Below are 21,141 nucleotides of genomic sequence, written 5' to 3'. Positions count from 1 at the left end.
AAGTCTGGGATCATTCTCACTCTGCCTAAAAACATTCTTTGTACTGCATTAGACTTCAGCCATGAGTTCTCTTAGCTTTGGTCCGAAAATGCCTTTGCGTACCTTTGTTTCCGTAGGGTGTTTTCTCTGAAGATCGGCAGATTTCTTATGTAATACTTTAAAGATGCCATTGCACTGTTTTCTGGCTCCCATCATTTCCGCTGCATCAGCTGTCCAGCTTGCTGTTTCTGTGAAGGGAATGTGATGTTCTGCTGCTTTTACGGTTTTGTTCGTCACTATGGTTTGCAGTTTTACTATAGTTCGTATAGGTGTGCTGTGTTGCTTATGTGTTAAACTTCTCTGGATTCACCAAGCTTGATCCTTTCTGTCTTTCACTAGATTTATGTCTTTTGTCCGTTCTGGAAAGTTCTTAGCCACTTTACCTTCAGAATTGGCTTCTGGCCCTTTTCTCTGTCTAGGACTCCAGTGACACATTGTTCACCTTCTGACTGTACTCTGCATGTCTCAGGTGGTCAGGCCCCACTTCCCTCTACTTGCTCCCTCTAGTTTTCCTCTGTATTCTTTAGTTTGAGTATCTTCTATTTACCTGTCTGCTGCTGTGTAGCCCATACACTGTTTTTGTTTTTTGTTTTTTTAAAATAGATTCAATTTATCTATTAAATATCTATATCTTTTCTTCTACCTTTACCTCTGTTTTCTTTAGTATGAGTCATTAAAGATCCTTGTCTACTGAATCCAGTGTATGGGCCTCATTTAGCCTCCTTTTGGTGTAACGATAAGGCGCTATCTTTGTCAATGCCTCACTTCACAGTCTTTTAAAGCCAGGTATCGTTTATAAGAAACTCGAGAGTCTTCAGGTAATCCTGAGAAGGTTCACTGTTTGCTGCAGTGAACAGTAGTGAGGTGTGTGAAAGGGGTAGTTTGGTGCACTGCAGTCACGACTGACCTGAGCCCAGACTGGGTAGTGCTCAGCACCAGCTGAAGGTCTTAAAGGGTACCTTTATAAAGTTGTCTCTGTCGAGAACGTTACTCTATTTTATCTTCCTTGCTCCTACAGCTCTTGGATACCTTGGGTTATAATTTATAATCTCATCCAGCTTTTCATTGGTCTGCCATCAACTGCACCATCATACCTAGACATGATATTTTTTCCTGCCAAACAATGCTTTTTTGAGCAGAAGAGTAGCAAATAAGTAGTATTAGGAAGTCTGTTGATGGTTTCCAGTATGGTCAAGAATGAGAGAGGATGGAAAGGTTGTGATATTAAGATACAGAAGGGGGATAGAGGAAGAACATGAGAGCAAACAGCAAACCTACAACCCAAAACACTTGATAGTCTGCTTTGGCTACTAACCTTTGTGATGTTCCCATAGGAAATAAATGCACAGAAGATAGAGAAATGCATGCTTATAACTAAGGCAAGAAAAGACCAATGTTGTGTGGCCCCTACAGAGCAGAGCCAGTAAAGACCTAGCTATCTGTGATGACCTTTGCATCAGTTCATGCTCCATGAGGAAAATTAGCATCTTGTGTACCAAAATGGAAAAATACCTATGTAAGCGTGAACTGTCCTTATTCTGAAATTAACCTATCAAGTTTAAAAGTATTGGGTTATGTGTAAAATGGATTAAAATGTCCTTTTGGGAAGTAATCGGTGATGGTAGATAGTCTTTCTTCGGTAAAATACAAACTGGCATACCTGTATCAGCTCCTCAGGTTCTATTTCGATTTTTTCCTGCTACATAAAATCCAAAGTCTTGGAACGACCATTCTTCTTAAGTCCAGGTGACTTCCTTATGGGATTTGGCCAAGTCTGCCTTATTTCACCAGCCACAAGGAGAGGGTGAGGAGGAGGAGAGAGTTCTTTGGTGACTGTCCTTGAGTATGAGCAGTGGCGACCGCTACTCTTTCTCCCCTGGGTGGAGAGTGGAAGTTGGGTAGAAGGACAGGAGGGTGGAGGCAGAAGGCAAAGTTACTCGGCCAGCAGCACCCGTGAGAGGTACTGAAGAGGTCTCCGTGATCCTGACAGTGATGGCACTTTGGATTTGAGCTGGGGGAGAATGGGATGCTCAGGCTGACACATGGGGGCATGAGAGCAGTGTGGACACGGGGAGTTCCAGTGTGTGCTCACCCGCATTGTGTGAAGACTGTTGTACCTTCTGGGACGCCGCTTTCCAGGAAGTCCGTGCCGTGCCTGGGAGCTGAGTCACTGCAGTCCTCTGCTATCTGCACGATACACAATTGTGTAAAATAAAATACTGAGTCATATCCCAAATAAAATAATGATTCATATACCAAATGAAATACTTAAATAACGATTCATATAAGATCACTTATTTAAGGCTCTCAATTTGAAGCAAAGTTTTGGAATGTGAATACTGTAGACATAATGAACTGCCATTTTACCATTCAAGCAAAGTTGTTATTCTGTTTACTGTTCTGTTGTTTCTTTGAATATGTTAAAAAAATTTTCCTAATCTGTATTATATTTCATAGCACTTTAATCTGCATATTTTAAAATTTTCTTGCTCTGTATCTTCTCATTTAAAACCATGATTTCCTGCTTCTGGTTAATTAAAATGCTGATGATGTACTGATAACCTCACCTAAGTCAGTTTTAAAATTTATCACTTCTTAATGTGTATCTTAAAATGGAAGAAATTTTTCTTGATTTCATGAAGCTGTCCTCAAAGTCTGATTCACTGTGAACAATTCAGAAATTGTGATTAGAAACATTTATCAGGAATGAGGAGAGGATTTTTTTTTTCCTGAATGAGCTTATTTTTAGGTCAGCTAGTAATTTTGCAACTTGGCTATATACTAATCATAGAGTTGGTAGTATAAAATTTCCCATATGTTAGCAAATGATGTTTTTAATTATGATAAGCTATTTGAATTTTCAGATGAATAAATATATCTGTTGCATATTTGAATACCTCTAATTGCCATTCTTCTCCCCAAATCTTAGCAAGAAAAGGAATTTTCCATGATGCGTGGTTTTCAATTATTTTTGTTGTTCTTCCCCATTTTTTCCCCTGTTGAAATTAAGCCAACAGGGCAGTTATATATGTTTTTTTATGATTTATCTTTTAATCAGTCTGCTAGCGTTTTATCCGAAGGACAGTACTTTATCAATTCATAGAACTTACTTAGCACATACACAACTTGAAACTCACACATTCTGTTGCAGATGGTTTGACATTGGCTGTCTGATAGTTGAAGACCCTGTGCATGGCATTCATCTGGAAGCATTTACACAAGCCACACCAGTACCCTTGGAGTTTGTACAACAGGTTAGTTTTATCCTTTTTCATTATGCTCCAGAAAGGCTTCAAATATTGTTCTCAAAATAAGATTTTTATTGAAAATATGGTATAGTCTTGATTTTTCTTCCCTCTTTTTCCTTTTAATTTTTTCTCTTTTTCAATTTTCTGTCCCTTCCACGTTGTTTCAGTACCTCCCTACTTTTATTTTCCAGTGGTCTTTGCAAAGGTAAATCTATTACATGGTTAGTTGCTCTTTTCTTCATTGTTTTGCTTGTTTGTTTTTATGATTGTGTTCATTACCTTCGGATTAGAAAAAAATTTACCTATTCTGATTTTATGTTAACCTTTCATATATTGTCTCATTTATCTCACATTTTCATTTTTCCTGGTTACTCTAGTTCCTTTTTCTTTGTCCTCATCTTCCTCTTTAATTTGTTCATCGTTAAAAACATGTGGAAACATACTTAGAAGCAAGTTTACAAACCTTGGATGAAAGGCAAAAGTCTTTTCACTTTGCTGAAAAATGTTTACTTATCCACATAGTTTCCAGAAGAATGTAAGCATTAATCTATAATGAGTTTCATTCCTTCTACATTTTTGTTACTTTTAATCCTTTCTTGAACAAAATGGAATATAAGAGTTTATTTACATTGGACTCTCTATACTCATAAATATCATTTCAAAACTCTCAAAAGTTATTTGGGACCTTAGGTTTTTGAGAATTCTCTTGGGATTCTCCCCCAAGAGAAAGTATGTATGATGTATGCACTCACATATAAATTTGGCTTATGTGTTTATGAAGCCTCTTAAAGCAACCTGTGACCTTCTTAGGGGTTTACATTTTAGATGGAGAATAAGAATTGATGCTTAAAGTTTTGATTCCACAATACCATACCACTGATATCATAATTTTTACCACAGTTTCTTTTCAGAAGTTGAAGAAAGCATTTTTATATACACAGTAATGTTAAATTCACTCCAGTATGAGGGTGGTTAAAAGATTGTAAACAAATGCTATGCCTACTGCTATACCACTAATTCAGAAAAATTACATACTGTTGTTAATTTTCTAGGAAAATATTCTTGAATTAACAATGGCAGTTTATAACCATTAGGTTGAACCATACAGAATTGCCTTTTGAAGTTAAAAAAACAGCCACATTTTGGCAGTTTGATGTGATTTAACTTAACTATCTTAGTAAAGCCTTTTAATGCAAGAATTTTACCTAGCTCCCCCAAAATTGAGTTCTAAGATTAGCCTAGCAGGCTACGGTTTATGGCATGTCACAGAGTCAGACACGACTGAAGCAACTTAGCGCACACACACGCACAGTGGTGTTATAACGAGGTGTAAAGGATATTCAGAGAATAGATGACTGATGTGTCTAATGCATAGATGTAGAAGTTTTCCATTTTATTCTGTGAGTCTGGCTTGTAACCTAACCTAAAACAGTAATACAGTATCACTTAAGAACTAATTGGTAAATTAGTAAAATTTAGAAATAGAACAGTAAAAAGGGTTCTGAAACCAATTCCTCTGTGTGTGTGTGAGGAGATGAGGTAGTTCTTCCCACACCTCCAATCTGTTATCCAATACCTGCTGGATATCCTATAATTCAACCCAGTTCTGACACTTTCTACCTATAAAGAGTGTTGGATCCCACAGATTAAGGGGTCAGTATAAGTCCAGATTGCTACATGAACTTCTGACTGAGGAAGGAAGGAAATCAGATTCTCATAAGTGGTATCATATGATCTCACTTACATGTTAAAAAAAAAGAAAGAAAAAGATATAAATGAACTTATTTAGAAAACAGAAATAGACTCACAAACATGAAAAATAAACTTATGGTTGCCAAAGGGGAAGGAGTTGGGGGGAGGGATAGATGAGTTTGGGGTGAATAGCTGTACACGACTATGTATAAAATAGATAACAACATAGACTGTATAGTACAGGAAACCACTCAGTATCTTGTAGTAACCTATAGTGAAAACGAATCTGGAATATAACAGATATATACATACATACGTATAATTGGACTAGTTCGCTATATATCTGAAACTAATACAGCATTGCAAATCAACAACACCTCAATTAGAAAGCAAGCAGGAGTGCTTTCAGAAGTAAGGTATGGCTTCACCCTTTCAGGCATGTGGTATAATGGAGCAACAGACAGTATCATGTTTTGCTCTGAGTCTTTTTTTTTTCCCCCTTTTTTCCTTCATTCATACTCAAATTTTTCTACCTTTCGAAGTGACTTAGGTTCAGCCCCTGTGCCAGTCTAGATTACAGACAGCAGTACTTAGTCTGGCAAGTGCCTCCCCCTCATCCACTTCTCAAACAAGGTAAGGTTACAAGGGTGCAGAGTGGGTGGCTGTCTTTACCACCAGGCCATATAGTGGCAATCACTGTGAGCCACAGTTTTGCTCCATGGAGTGAAGGTCATCTCAGGCCCTTAGGAATTGTAACAAAGATTAAGACACATATTTACAGTTTCTGGCTTAGAAATCATCTCTGTTTCTTGCACTTGCCACTTCGGTCATCTGACTGCTACCTCAGAGGGAGAAAAAGGTTGAGGTGATCTGAGAAAGAAAAAAAAGCTCTTATCCCAGTGTCCTCTGTCCTTGGTGAGAACTGCCTAATCACACTAGCACCCTCTGCCACTTCCTCCCTCCCAGAACAACGCTGGACTCTACCCTGTGCAGACCCTCCTCTAGCTCTTCTTGTCCTGCAGGCCAGCCTCTCACACCTTTCTCTCCCCATTTAGACAACCACGGTTTTGGTTACCTGTTCAATTCTCTATCAGACTCTCTCTGAGGGGCTGCCTTTACCCACTGGACATTATGGGCTGTAAAAGTATGTTCCTTACTCTGAAGAAATGGAGCTCAGCCATCCAAATTGGTGCCCTGTCTTCTGTTCCAGTTCTCTTACAACACTCTGAGCACTTGCCTCTACCACTGGGTAAGAAAAGCCTGGCCCCGAGTCAGCAAAGTCACCCAGGGCTACCCGATAGCTTGCCAGATATGTTCAGGGCCGTCACAACTGGGAATCTGCCACACAGCCATCTGCAGTCTCTGCCTTTTTTTTGCTGGCAGACAGAACAGTTCTTACTGGCATTTTGTGCATCAGAGTGTACAAGAAGAGTGTGTCTAGGGTAAGCCAGTCTCACATTGCTGCACTAACCCCATATCCACTTAGCTTCTTAGATGCGGGTGGCTGTCTCAGGAGAGCACAGGGGGATATCTGCCTGTGATTCCATTCACCTTCCAAGCCTGGAAAGGAGTTCTGATGGGCATCAACGTGTCCTACTTTAATGCATCCCTCTAATTCCCACAGGGCTGTGTGTCCCATATGGACATCCCTTTTATAGGCCAGGTTGCCACTGCCCTCCTGCTTAACCATATGGCCAGGCCAATGGCCACTGCCCATGAGTCAGTAAAAGTTAAAGATACAGGATGTTTATCACCATTCAGTTCTTTCATCAGTGCTGGGAAAACAGCATGCATTTCAACCTTAATGAGCCAACTGATTTATTTTTAACTTCCTCAGTCAGAGTGGTGGACTTCCAAATAGTATGTTATCTATTCACCCTGGAACTACTACCCATAATCCCAGTAGCTCTTGGTTGTTCACTTCAGAGCTGTTCATTGCGTGCTGTCTACCTGGGCAGTTGGTTCCAGCAGGTCCTCTGTTGATTCCAAAGTCTGTCCTAGAGGAAGAGCAACACGGGAACTGTGAGGTGTTTCCTCCTAAGATTCCCCAGAGAGCATGATTTTTTATAAGCCATTTCCATGTTATTACGGAACACTTCTAGGCACTGCCTTCCCTATTTGGGTGTTTCTCCATCATCCCAGATGTTATGGGTGTTTCAGATTTCAAGATCATTTTATGTCCTTTAGTTATATGAGTAGCTTTAATTAATAATGTCCTAGACTAGCAGTAAACACCCTTTAAGTAGAAACTCCCTCGTTTGAAGTCCAAGACTTGCTGGGAGGCACTCAGATTTTTGCCATAAGCCTCAGTCTGCCCTTCACACAGTGCTATGGCACAGAGAATTTTGTCCCTGCCAGCACTGCAGCTTCTATTCTATGCTGTGGGCTCAGACAGTATCACTGGTTCCGAATAGCATGTTCAGTTAAAAATGCTGGAAGCGTGGCTTTCCATCCCTTCTGTTTTACAACCATAGCTAGAGAGGAACCATTCTCCAGTGAGACAGAATCTCCATCCTCAAAGTACAATCAGGTTAAAAAGAGACAAAACACAGTCACTTATCAAAACCTGCTCAAACACCAATTCTACAAACTTACACATATTGTGATTCCATCATCACTTACATTCCTCACTGTACTGCCCACTGAGACTTCATCAACAGGTTTGGTTTTGTAATTCTAGACAGGGGACATGTTCCCCAGCCAGACATGATATCTGTCCAGCTGTGTAAAAGAGACACAACTTTGTTATACCTGCTTAAATATTCAACTTCATAATCCCGTCAACAATTACATTTTTTTCAGTCTAATTGTAGCACATTTCAGACCTTCACCAGTGGACTTTGGTAACACAGCTCAAGGGACTCCTGTGTCAAGTCCTGAAAACTTCTGTTCTCCACTCTTGTACATACTGATTTCCTACTTAGTTATCCTGCACGATTTAGCTCATTACGAAAGTGAAAGTGTTAGTCACTCAATTGTGTCTGACTCTTTGCAACCCCAGTGACTATGGCCCACCAGGCTCCTCTGTCCATGAAATTCTCCAGGCAAGAATACTGGAGTGGTGCCATTCCTGACCCAGGGATTATCGAACCCGGGTCTCCTGCATTGTAAGCAGATTCTTTACCATCTTTGCCACCAGGGATGTGCCACCATGACCTGAGTAACAGGTATATTGAGCAGGTGAATAGCTCGGTCATCACAGAGCTGGTCGCACATGGCCTGCATAGGAGGTATACTGGCTGCTTCATTGGGTGTTCTGCTTGACTTTTATAATGGCATGATGGACAGACCCCTCCCAGGGTAAATAAACCTTACAGTGCTTTTATCTAGTTGACCCGACTGGCTTTTCCTTCAGAAGTAGTCTCCTGTGTGTCTGGATCATACATAATTGTCTCTAATGGTTCCACAACAAACTGTGGGTCCTGCATCAATGCAAACATTCTATTCTGTTCTGCAGCATTAAAAACCAGACTAGCTCCTGAATTAGTTATTTTCATGATCTGTTTTAGCAAAGGTTAACTATTACTGAATCCACAAAATGAGCTGGCTCCTCCACACTGTACCCCTGATTTCACGAGTTTCCTAATTTTGACCCGCCTCCATAGTGACTATCTTTTTAGTGACCAGAGGTCTTAGAGATCTTTCTGTTGTCCCCGTGCAACTTTTCCCTGGGGAGGAGATGACTTTTAGACAAGTGACCAAAGCTCAGACTAATCCAAATCTGAGCTTGGTCTGTTTTCCAAGGCCCAAACCAGCATTTTTTTCTTTTAGTTTAGCTGTTGTACATAATAGAAACCAAGGATTGAATAGTTACCTTTTTTAAAAAATTAGTTCTCGTTTCTTTATGCATTCAGTGAGCCAGCTCCCCAGGAGTTGGATGCATCTCTACACTCCATTATCAACTTTTTTACCTTGAATAATTGACTGCTGCACAGCTGCTGCTCCATACCACCCAGAAATCATGTTCCTCATCCCCCGCTCTTGCATCCTTCCTTCTCAAACCACACAGTTCTGTGAGCCAGGATCATGCTTGAAAATATTACTTCTGATACCAGTTATGTAGGTTTTAAATCCAGTTCTAATGTTTGGGAGGATTTTTTCCCCCACACTACCAAGCCATTCTAGGACATAGCTGTCTGTACTATAATTCAGTATTGACACTGTCTACCAAGAGATAGCGCCAGAAGCTGAGGGTTCTGTCTCACAAGACTGTCCCCAGTTCCCAGATGCCAATAGCAAGCCTCAGCTATCACCTGGAATTCTCACTGGCATACTATATATAGACTGGGGGTTGCAGTGACCTCCTCCTTAGGAAGTCCATTTACTCACTAAATCACCAATTTCTTAAAAAGAATATAACTCAGGAACAGCCAGATGGAAGAGATGGATAGGACAAGGTATGGGGTAAAGACATACAGTTCCTCTGCCATCTCTGAGCCCCATTCTTTTCAAATCTTCACATGTTCACCAACCTGGAATCAGCAAATCCTCTGCTTTTGAGTTTTTATGGAGGCTTTATTACACAGTATAACCGATTGAACATCAAGCCTCTGTCCCCTCCCCAGAGGTTGGGTGGGATGCAGGTGGTGAACAGGAACAAAAATTCCAACTCTTGTCACAGGGTTGATTCCCTTGGCTACAAACTTCTGTCCTTAAGTTACCTGAGAGCTTTTCAAATGTCCCCTCAACACAACAAAAGATATGGCCTTGTATGGCCCTTATTGCTTAGAAAGTCCAAGGCAGCTTGTTGTCAGAAACTGGGGACAAAGACCAAATATGCATTTCTTAAATTATAAGTCACAGAATCCCAAACATTATATTCTGACAAGGATTTGTTCCAAATTGGCCAATTGGTTCAAACACCAGTGAATCGATTTACAGAGGTGAATATATGAACAGATTAAGGGAGAAAAAGGATTTCATTAGTTGGAATTTGCTGGAAGTAACAACCATGCTTGGAAATCAAAAGAAAGCTGGAGTAGCAGTACTCCTATCAGGTACAATAGACTTTAAAATAAAAACTGTTACAAGAGACAAGGAAGGAGGCTATATACTGGTCAAGGGATCGGTCCAAGAAAAAGATGTAAGAGTTGTAAACATATATACACATAGCATAGGAGCACCTCAACATATAATGTAAATGTTAACAGCTATAGAAAGAGAAATTGAAAAAAATAATAGTGGGGATTTTTAACAACCCACTTACACTACTGGTCGGATTATCCAGACAGAAAATTAATAAACACATGCCTTAATTGACCCATTAGACCAGATAAACTTAATTGATATTTATAGGACATTCCATCTGAAAGCAGCAGAATACACTTTCCTCTCAAAGTACAAACGGGACATTTCTCCAGGATAGATCACATCTTGGGTCACAAATCAAGCATCTGTAAATTTAAGGAAATTGAAACCATAGCAAGCATCTTTTCTAATCACAACACTATGAGGTTAGAAATTAGTTACAGGGGGAAAAAACTATAAAAAAGCACAAACACAGGAGGCTTAACAGTGTTACTAAATAACCAGTGTATCACTGAGGAAATCAAAAAGTACTAGAGAAATGACAGCAAAACCACAATCCAAAACCTGTGGGATTCAGCAAAAATAGTTCTAAGAAGCTTATAGCAATACAGTCTTACCTCAAGAAATAAGAAAAACCTCAAATAAATAACTAACCTTACATCTAAAGGGACTAGATAAAGAAGGAGAAACAAAACACAAAGTTAGCAGACAAAAGAAATCATAAAGATCAGAGCAGAAATAAATGAAATAGAGACAAAGCAATAGGAAAGATCAATGAAACTAAAAGCCAGTTCTTTGAAAAGATAAACAAAATTGACAAAGCTTTAGCCATCAAGAAAAAGGACTTAAATCCATAAAATTATAAATGAAAAAGGGGAAGTTTACAACTGACACAGCAGAAATAAAAAGATCATAAGAGACTGCTATAAGCCACTGTATGCCAATAAAATGGATAACCTAGAAGAAGCAGACAAATTCTTAGAAAGGTACAACCTTTATAGACTGAACCAGGAAGAAGTAGAAGATATGAACAGTTCAGTCACAAGTACTAAAATTGAAACTATGATTTTAAATCTGTCAATAATATAATAATAATAAAAAAACAACTCCAGAACCAGATGGCTTCACAGGCAAATTCTATCAAACATTTAGAGAAGAGTTATCACTCATCTTTCTTAAAATCTTCCAAAAAATCCCAGGGGAAGGAACACTCAGGCATGTTCTGCAAGCCCATTACCCTGATACCAAAACCAGACAAAAATATCAGAAAAAATGAAAATTACAAACCAGTATCACTGATGAACATACACACAAAACTCCTTGACAAAATACTAGCAAACTGAATCCAGCAATACCTTAACAGGATCATAGACCATGATCCAGTGGGATTTATCCCAGGGATGCAAGAATTCTTCAATATCTGCAAATTAACCAATGTGATACACTGTATTAACAAATTGAAGAATAAAAACCATACGATCGTGTCAGTAGATGCAGAAAAAGCTTTTGACAAAGTTCAACACCCATTTATGATAGAAACTCTCCAGAAAGTGAGCACAGAGAGCACCTACACCAACATAATGAAGGCCATATACGATAAGCCCACAGCAGTCATTCTCAGTGGTGAAAAATGGAAAGCATTTCCTCTAAAGTCAGGAACGAGACAAGTGTGTCCACTCAGCACTTTTAGTCAACCACATTTTGGAATTCCTAGCCACCGAAACCAGAGAAGATGAAAGAAAAGAAATCCAAATTGGAAAAGAGTAAAACTGTCAGTTTGCAGATGACATGATATTATATATAGAATATCCTAAATATGCTATCAGAAAACTACTAGAGCTTATCCGTGAATTCAGTCAAAATATAGGATACAGAATTAATACATAGAAATCTGTTGCATTCCTATACATTAGCAATGAAATATCAGAGAAATCAAGGAAACAATCCCAGTTACCATCAAATCAAAAAGAATACCTAGGAATAAACCTGCCTAAGGAGACAGAAGACTTACACTCTGTTCTTCAATCAATCTTAACAGTTCTCAAAGACGACACAAACAGATGCAGAGATACACCATGTTCTTAGATGGGAAGAATCAATGTTGTGAAGATGGCTGTAGTACCCAAAACAATCTACAGATTCAGTGCAATACATACCAGATTATCAATGGCATTTATTCACAGAATTAGAACAAAGAATTCTACAATTTGTGTGGAAACACAAAAGACCACAAATAGCCAAAGCAATCTTGAGAAAATAAAATCAACTGGAGGAATTGGGCTCCCTGACTTCATAGTAATCAAAACAGTATGGTATTGGCACAAAAACAGACACATAGGTCAGTGGAACAGGATAGACGGTCCAGAGATAGACACACACCCCTATGGTTACCTAAGCTATGACAAAGGGGGCAAGAATATACAATGGAGAAAAGACAGTCTCTTCAGAAAGTGGTGGTGGGAAAACTGGACAATGGCATGTGAAAGAATGAAGTTAGAATACGCCCTAACACTGTATACAAAAGTCAGCTCAAAATGGATTAAAGACCTAAATGTGAGACTGGACACTATAAAACTTTTAGAGGAAAACATAGGCAGAAGAGTCTTTGACATAAATTGCAGCAGTATCTTTTTGGATCCACCTTCTAGAGTAATGAAAACAAAAATGAACATAAATGGGACCTAATGAAACTTAAAAGCTTTTGCACTGCAAAGGAAATCATAAATAGGATGAAAAAACAATCCTCAGAATAGGAGAAAATATTTACAAATGACAAACTGACTGACAAGGGATTAATCTCTAAAATAAACAAACAGCTCTTGAAGCTCAGTATCAAAACAACCCAATCAAAAAGGGACAGACGACCTAAATAGACATTTCTCCAAAGAAGACGTACAGATGGTCAACAGGCACCACAACTATTGAGCCTGTGCTCTAGAGCCCGGGAACTGCAAATGTGCCACAGCTACTGAAGCCTGCGCACCCCAGAGCCCGTGCTCCCCAACAAGAGAAGTCACTGCAGAGAGAAGCCTGCACATGCAACCACAGAAAAGCCTCCGCACCAGTGAAGACCCAGCACAGCGCAAAAGAAATATCTTTTAAAAGTTTAAAAAAGATTTAGATTGTATGTTAACCACGAGTTTAGTGTGTCAGTGTGGACGTTTTAAATCAAGTACATGCATGCAACTTTTTTTTTTTTTGCCACCTTATAATTTCATACATTTGGCAGCATAGCTGTGTTTCTCATGGTTTGTCATAATCTCTACTAAAAGTAACTTGAGGGACTTTGAAATGTCACTTATACCTAGTTCCAGTGATTTTATTTTTAATGTATTAAAAAATACTCTCAATTTCTTTTTTCCTGAGGCTCAAAGTCTGACTCCCCAGGACTACAGTCTGAGGTGGTCTGGCCTTTTGGTGACAGTGGGTGAAGTCCTGGAGAAGAGTTTACTCAATGTCAGCCGGACTGATTGGCATATGGCTTTCACTGGCATGTCTCGTCGGCAGATGATCTACAGTGCGGCCAAAGCGATAGCAGGCATGTATAAACAGCGCCTGCCCCCCAGGACCGTGTGAGAAGCCTGGCCCCAGGCTACTGACACTTGCTCACTTGGAGCTACTGGTAGAGAAGAGACAGACCCTTAAACTGGACAACTTTAGTCAGTCCAACTGTTCTGATCATTTCCTGTAGGCTGCAGTTTTTCTTTTCTAGAAAGGTGTGGTATCATTCCAGTAGATGAAAAGAAACAGGTCCTTTTTATGATTATATAATTTTACGTACCATAGTTCTCAAAAAATGCATAAATATTTTTATAGGACAGTTTGATATACCAGATTTATAAGGTGCAAATTCATGTGCTGAGGTATTTAACTTAATGATATGTACTTGATTATTATTTTGTTTTTTAAGAAATAGTTGACTAAAGAACATGTTTACTGAATATTGTTTAAAGGCATTGTTTCTTTTAATTCATGATTAATATCTTCCCTGCCAGTCTTTGAAGCTTTTTGTGTATGCATGTGATCATATCTGAGGCTAAGCTGTGGGCTCACCAACAGACTGTAAGACACCTACTTGTAGGGAGATGGTGCACTTTTCTATGCATATTTTTAACATCGGCCAGAATAGCAGAATTGATCATTTTCCTTTTGGTTATCATATTATACACATATGGTCTGAAAAATCCTTTTTTTTTTTTTTTCCAAGTAAGTTTCAGCATTTCACATTCATACTGTATGATAAACATTGGGATGATATATTTTATTTTTCATTGCTCTGTGACAACTAAGTGGCAAATGATTCCAGTCTATTTAAATTAGAAGCATTAGGTATTTTTGAAATAATACCATTCAGCACTTCTAAGTAAACTCTTGACAGCAGCCATTATTTCTGCTTTAACTTATTTCTCCAGCTGTAATGGATAAATTTTTGAGAGGAAATTATTGTTTATGAGATTATATGACTTACTTTAAGGATACTTCTTATTTAGTTTGCCTTAAACACTGCTTTTCTAACTTTGTGCCCTTCTGCCTTTACTTTTTATGCAAGTTTTCAAAGAAACAATTTTATAGTGAACCTGGTTTATTCAGTGCATTATGTTTGTATTTAACGAAAGCTTCTTTTTCCCCCCAAATAATATATTTTACCAATTTTGGATTTATACAAATCAAAAATAAATACTTTGTCATATACTTTTGAACTCTATATATGAAAGTTTAAATAACTTTTGAAGATTGTTTCTTATATAAATGTAATTTAATTTTTATTTACTCTTCTATATAATTCTTTAGAGGTAAAAAAAAAAATAGCACAATCTTATAAAATCTTTTAAGGTGTTGAAGCTATTATCCTGTACTGTTGTTATGTGTCCTGTTTGCTTTGTTTTAATATCATTTCAAAAGTACTTATTTGACTTCTATTGTTTTAACCTGAGGGTGATAAGATTACATATTAATTTTCTACCTATGTTATGTGTTAATTCCCATACCCTGTATAATGACCGTTGAGTGCAATTCAGATATCTGTGTCATTAAAAATGAGAGAGAGAAGACAGATGTGGTCAGTTGCTATAACATAATACTTACTTTCCCTTTTTATTGGTATTTATGGAACACTTCATCTGTGTTTTCTCCATCTTCCATGATTAAGGGAAACCTTTTCTCTAACATTTCTTTTATTTTAAAAAGCTGCCCGTTATCATGGTGTGAGACTAACAACACATCACTGTTAGGCGTGCAGGAACATATGCCCATACTTCATATTTCTGCTTTTCTCCCTTCTATTATAGGGAGATTTTACAGATCCTAAAAATAATCCAAGTTTTCTTTTGATTTTACCAAATCTCAGGTATCTTAATTGATGTTTTTGGGGGATTGTCTTCATAAAATAACTTAACATTGACATCCCATTAGAGGACAGTCTTCAGGTCATCAGATAGCAATGAGAGTTATCCTATGATTTGGGTGCAGCTGATTTTCCTGTAGATGGTAATTTGCACCTTCTGCTCTTTGTGAGTGGGTAAGGACTAGGGAAGGGCAGATGGAAAAGATGAATACATGATCTCATTCTGGCCTCTTATTCCTTTTTTGGCCCAGAGTTACCTTTGAAAGGTTGATGCTCATGACTGATTCCACATAGTCAACGTTCCCAGCTTCTTGTTTATTTTTTCATGCTTGGATTTCCTTGTCATATCATACAAGGTACAAGAAAAGTAATCTCTCACACACCACCGCATCCTGGGCCAGGCAGTCTTTTACTGTTGGTATTGTGGCATGAGATGTGCTGCTCATCAGCCTAAGGCCCCAGCTCCCTTCACCAGTCATCCAGCCGTCCTGTTCTATTCCTGCTTGCTTCCTTATAACTCCCCCACTAGCATTTTTTAGGGTGAGTTGAGCTGAGACTATTTCTTTTTATTTTACCCTCAAGCATCTTGGGACTACTTATCTTTAACACAGTTCTTTGCCACTACTGTTTTGGTCATGTTTGTGTGTGTGTGTATGTGTTTTTTTTTTTTTCTTTTGAAGTGCTCCCAGAACTACTTACTGAATTTGAAAGTTTGTATACTTTTTAGTTAAGAAGTGTGAAAGAGAATAGGAAAAAATATGCAGGAAGAGTAATTTTACATCAACCTCAATTGACAGAAGGTTACTCAGATTACTCACATTAATAGCATCTTGTTACTAAGTATATCGGGTAACCTAGAGCTGGGCCCCAGATTCTGGGTAGAAAAGATTGAGCCCGTATCAGTAGTTTTCTCCTCTGAGTCTTTTATTATTACTTCCCCTTTCTTTGTGCTTTCTCTCAAAGATTAATGAGGTAGAAAATTGAGATGAATGGATATAGACAAAATGGTAGTATGATAGTAAATATAAGTAGATAACAGATGAAAGTGTATTATATACATTAATTCAAAATCATGCAAATTACTAATACACTCAGGGCCAGCTAAATTAGTTTAAGATGCTGTTGAAATTTACTTTGTTCCTTGGCTAGAAAAATTTTTAAACAGGAATTTGTGTTCTGTGAAGCCAAACTGGTAACATTCTATGTTCTAAAAGATGTTGGGTTATACATAAATTAAGAAACTTGGATTTTTACTCCCAGAATACGGAGAATAAGCGCTGGGAGTTGGTAATGGACAGGGAAGCCTGGCATGCTGCAGTCAATGGGGTCGCAAAGAGTCGGACATGACTGAGCAACTGAACTGAACTGATGCAGGATGATGTATTGGATAAAGCCAATTTTGTACATATGTAAATATGTCATAAATAAATAATACCTCAATTTATATCCCAAGTGATTTTTCAAATGTTAATCATATTCATATTATATTAGAAAGACCCATTTTCCTTTTTGTCTCAACTTGCTACTGGCTGCCAAGAATTATGGAATAGCAACTTTGCCCATCTTTCAAGTGGAACGGTAACATTCAAATACAGTTGACCCTTGAACAATGAAGGCTTTGGGGAGCTGACCCCTAAACATACAAGTCCATATCAAGTCCACATACAACTTTGTAGTTAGTTCTCCATAGCCATAATTCCACATCAGAGATCAACCAACCACTGATTGTGTAGTACTGTTCTGCATATTTATTGAAAAAACTGTGTATAAGTGGACCTGCACAGTACATACCCATGTTGTTCAAGGGACAATTGTGTGCCAGAGTTTCTAACTTCAAGGTTAAAGAAATCAAGATATTTGGGGGAAAAGGATACATTGGAGGTAGAAGGCAAGAAGTTAAGGCTGTTTTCATGAGGAACCCTCTCTGGTTATGAGTTTAATTTACCCTTGACCTCCAGGAGTATCCTCTTTTAAAAAAGAAAAAACAGTTTATTTCTTACTCTGTTTTCTATTCTGAGTCTGTGATCCCAAGATAAGAGATTTTTCTTTTGTTTTGGTGGGGAGGGGGTACATGCCAAAAAAACGATAGGATATTGATTTGAGGGCTTTGTTTATTTGCCAAAAAGCAAACTCTGGGGCTTTCCTGGTAGCTCAGCTGGTAATCCTGCAGTGCAGGAGACCCCAGTTCAACTCCTGAGTCGGGAAGATCCCCTGGAGAAGGGAACAGCTACCCACTCCAGTATACTTGGGCTTCCCTGGTGGCTCAGCTGATAAAGAATCCATCTGCAATGTGAGAGACTTGGGTTCAATCCCTCAGGTGGGAAGATCCCCTGGAGAAGCAAACGGCTACACACTCCAGTATTCTGGCCTGGAGAACTGTATAGTCCATGGGGTTGCAAACAGTCAGACACAACTGAGTGATTTTCACTTTCAAACTCCAGTGCAGCCTGGTATGTTGCAGTCCATGGGGTGGCAGAGTTCCAACACACTTAGGGACTGAATAACAATAAAGTATTGTTTTCAGTAGACAAGAAAAAAGCAATTTAGAGCCCAGGAAAAGCCCTGTTAAATTCATACTTTGTTTCAGAATGAACTGGAAGAGGGGGGAAAAATATTCAGCAACAAACAAAATTGGCAAAGTCATTATTAAGGAAATTTAATAATTTAAGGATGAAGGAAATCTTTGGAATAATACATAAAGTGAACTCATTTTAAGGATTTAAAGCAGTCAAAGAAAAGAGGAGCTAACATTTATGAGATAAGTACCTACAGTTAGACAATGGAGTAGACACTTAACTTTTATAGATGACATAACCGAATCATACTAAGCTGCTTTTCCAATATCATCACAACAAAGTTACAGAGATAGAAGTCAAATGGAATGTGTGACTTGCTAAACCATTTTCTTCCAAGACAGCCTGAATATTTGCTTCAGGAAATTAAAGGGTAAATCACTTATAATTATTTGTTGAATCTAACTGAATTCAAATAGTGGCATGAGGACTTTGCCCTAGTGTACTTTAATTTTACAATATTATGTTTAAGGAAAACTATGCTTTTATTTTTAATTTGAGAGGGCTATTTTGGGCTTTGCTGCTGGTATAAAAATATATTTCTGATAGCTGATTATTCTAACTCCCCAAATTAGGAAACCATAAACTAGGTTTACCTTTGAGTATCATTTTTAGGATAAATGCCAGAAATGTCATTATTGTTAAACTAGTTTTCAAGCAAGATAATGACCACATATATTATTAAACATCATAAAAAGACTTACGGCTGCTTTAGAAATATCTTTTTGAGAATCACTGCTGTAATACAAATCCTGACTCATTCTGCATATACTAAGATATTTCAGAGAGCCACGTTACCAAGATGGCAACACAGGTTGTTCTTGACTTTGCCTCCTCTCACAAGAAGACCAACTAAGAATTATTCATGGACAAGCTACCATTAAGAGAATCCCAAGTCGTGGAGATGAGGCTTGAGCGTTTCCCAGTGCCACAGAGACCAAAACACCACGTTAGATGATAAAAAGGAATGGTACACACCAGCTGCTCTGCTCCTCTCCTAGGCTGGAACAGCACCGTGCTGTGAGCCGATGGTAGGAAAAAAGCCTAGGAGTGACACCCGGGATCGTCGGTGGTTCTGCGGAAGCTGCTACTCTGGTTTCCACTGGAGGGTGCAGGAGAATCTTAAGGGCGTGGCCACTGGGAATCTGATTGTGATGGAGACGGGAGAAGCAATAACCAGATCTCAGATCTTGGGAGTTCATACGTATAGTACTCAAGTGCCAAGAGCAGCTTTGCTTATCTACAGAACCAAGTCAGTGGAGCAACCTGATGAGGGAGCTTGGCAGGTGCAGGTCTATCTGATTCAGGTCCTCACATGAAAAGCCTAAATAATCGTGGAACCTGCTCTGCCCCAGTCCAGACAAAGGGGTTTAGCCACAGGCCAGCAGACAAGGCCTGCCTGACCAGAAAGGCTGGCATGAATGCCTAGAAGCTGCACAGCCCAGCAATACTTGAGCAGAGGATTGGCAGGCAGAGCTTAGAGTGTAGAGCAAGCCAAGTGATTCTGTTCAGCCAGAGAACTTGGGACACAGGATGACCTGAGTCATGACCACAAACCAAAAGCCTTACTGGCCTTGAGGTTTGGTCTCCCACTGTGTCCTGACAGGGAAACAAATTTGAAGCACCACCAATTCCTAGATACACCCATCAGCCTACTCAAAGGGAACCTAACTAGGAAGCTTTGTAGTCCATCCAGCAGCCATGCTTACAGTGGAACTTGACACACAACACAGCCCATGGTTTTTCCCATCTGCAAGCAAAGCCACTGGCCCCACCTGACCAGGGAATTCATTTAGTCTTGCTTGATTTGGGTCTCCAGAAAACAACCTGGGCGCTGTCCTGCTGTCCTGCCATAGCAAGGAAGCTAACTCATTGCTGCACCTTTACTGAGTATATATCCAACCCTGACTGCCTAGTAAGCCTGACCAGAGAATCCAGATAGCTGCAGAGCCCATCCTATAGCCTAACTTGGGCAGTTTTATCCAACTGTTTTCAGCCAGTGGCATTCTCATTCTGAACCTCAGAGCTTGGCAGTGACTTCACCCCAAAATATACCTTGATAGCAAGCACCACCTGCCCAAGGATGTTACCAGCAGACATGTCCAGACACTCAAACTGAGCTGACCAGTGATTAACTTTCTCTGCCAATGTGGACCTGTAAATTCTGGAAAAGAAGACGGCTTACTCAAACGCACAGATTCCAGTGTAAGGAATCAAGGATCACATAAATGGAGGTAAACATAACACCACCAAAGGAAACATACATATCTAAACGTTAACCATAAAGAAATGGAGATTATGAATAGTCAGACAAATAATTACGAATAACCCTCAAAGAAGTTCAGTGAACTGTAGAAACACATTGACAACTAAACCAAGTTAGGAAAACAAAGCTTGAACAAATGAGAAGTTCAAAAAATGGAAATCACTAAAATAAATAATCCAGAAATCTTAGAACAGAAAAGCACAATAACTAAACTGAAGATTTAAATTCAGAAGCTCACATGCAGACTTGGCTGTGCAGAATAATCAATGATCTAGAAGACAGGACACTGAAATTATTGAGTCAGAGGGAGGAAATGGAATGAAAAAACCTTCAGGAATTATGGAATTATGGGATGCCATCAAAAGAAACAATATCTGCATTATGACAATTTCAGAAGGAAAAGAAAAAGGACAGGAATTACATTTAAAGTTGCAATGGTTGAAAACTTCCCAAACCTGGGGAGAGAAATGGACATCCAAATCCATAAGCCACAAAGGACCCCAAAGAGGTTGAACCTGAATAGGGCTCGACAGTGACACATTATCATTAAATTGTTAGAAGTTGAAGGAAATTTTGAGAATAGTAAGAGAGAGGGAAGGGAATCCCCATACAAGGGAATCCTCATAAGGTTACAGGCAGATTTCTCAACAGAAAAATTTCAGGTCAAGACAGAATGGGATGTTATGTTCAAAATACTGAAATCAAAAACCTGGTCAACCCAGAATTCTTTATCTGATAAAACTGCTTTTCATAAATGAAGAAGATAAAAGACTTTCCCAAATAAACATAAGTGGAGGGAATTCATCACCACTAGACCTGCTTACAAGAAATGGGTTCTCTGAATGGAAGTATAGACACCAATTAACATGTTAATATAAGAAGGTAGTGTAAAACTAACTAATAATGATAAGTATATTGTCAAAGTTAGATTTTGTAATATGGAAAAGGTGG

At 38.8% G+C, this 21,141-nt stretch overlaps 1 protein-coding gene and 1 long non-coding RNA gene across 2 annotated transcripts in view; one reads left to right on the top strand and one right to left on the bottom strand.

The window, feature by feature from the left end:
• PRRC1 (proline rich coiled-coil 1) overlaps positions 1-16,795 on the top strand; it is a 49,313-nt gene extending 32,518 nt beyond the window's left edge. The window contains exons 8-9 of the mRNA XM_061422906.1: positions 3,191-3,293; positions 13,374-16,795. Coding sequence (XP_061278890.1) covers positions 3,191-3,293; positions 13,374-13,583 — 313 coding nt within the window. The 3' untranslated portion in view covers positions 13,584-16,795. The remainder of the gene's footprint in view (positions 1-3,190; positions 3,294-13,373) is intronic.
• The window catches only part of LOC133250984 (uncharacterized), a 301,920-nt gene that overhangs the window by 15,070 nt on the left and 265,709 nt on the right, over positions 1-21,141 (bottom strand). Inside the window, exon 3 of the long non-coding RNA XR_009737471.1 lies at positions 2,132-2,226. This is a non-coding gene — a long non-coding RNA (uncharacterized LOC133250984). The remainder of the gene's footprint in view (positions 1-2,131; positions 2,227-21,141) is intronic.

This window comes from Bos javanicus, chromosome 7, assembly GCF_032452875.1.
Source record: "Bos javanicus breed banteng chromosome 7, ARS-OSU_banteng_1.0, whole genome shotgun sequence".
NCBI lineage: Eukaryota > Metazoa > Chordata > Mammalia > Artiodactyla > Bovidae > Bos > Bos javanicus.
This window is presented reverse-complemented; position numbering and strand designations above follow the sequence as displayed.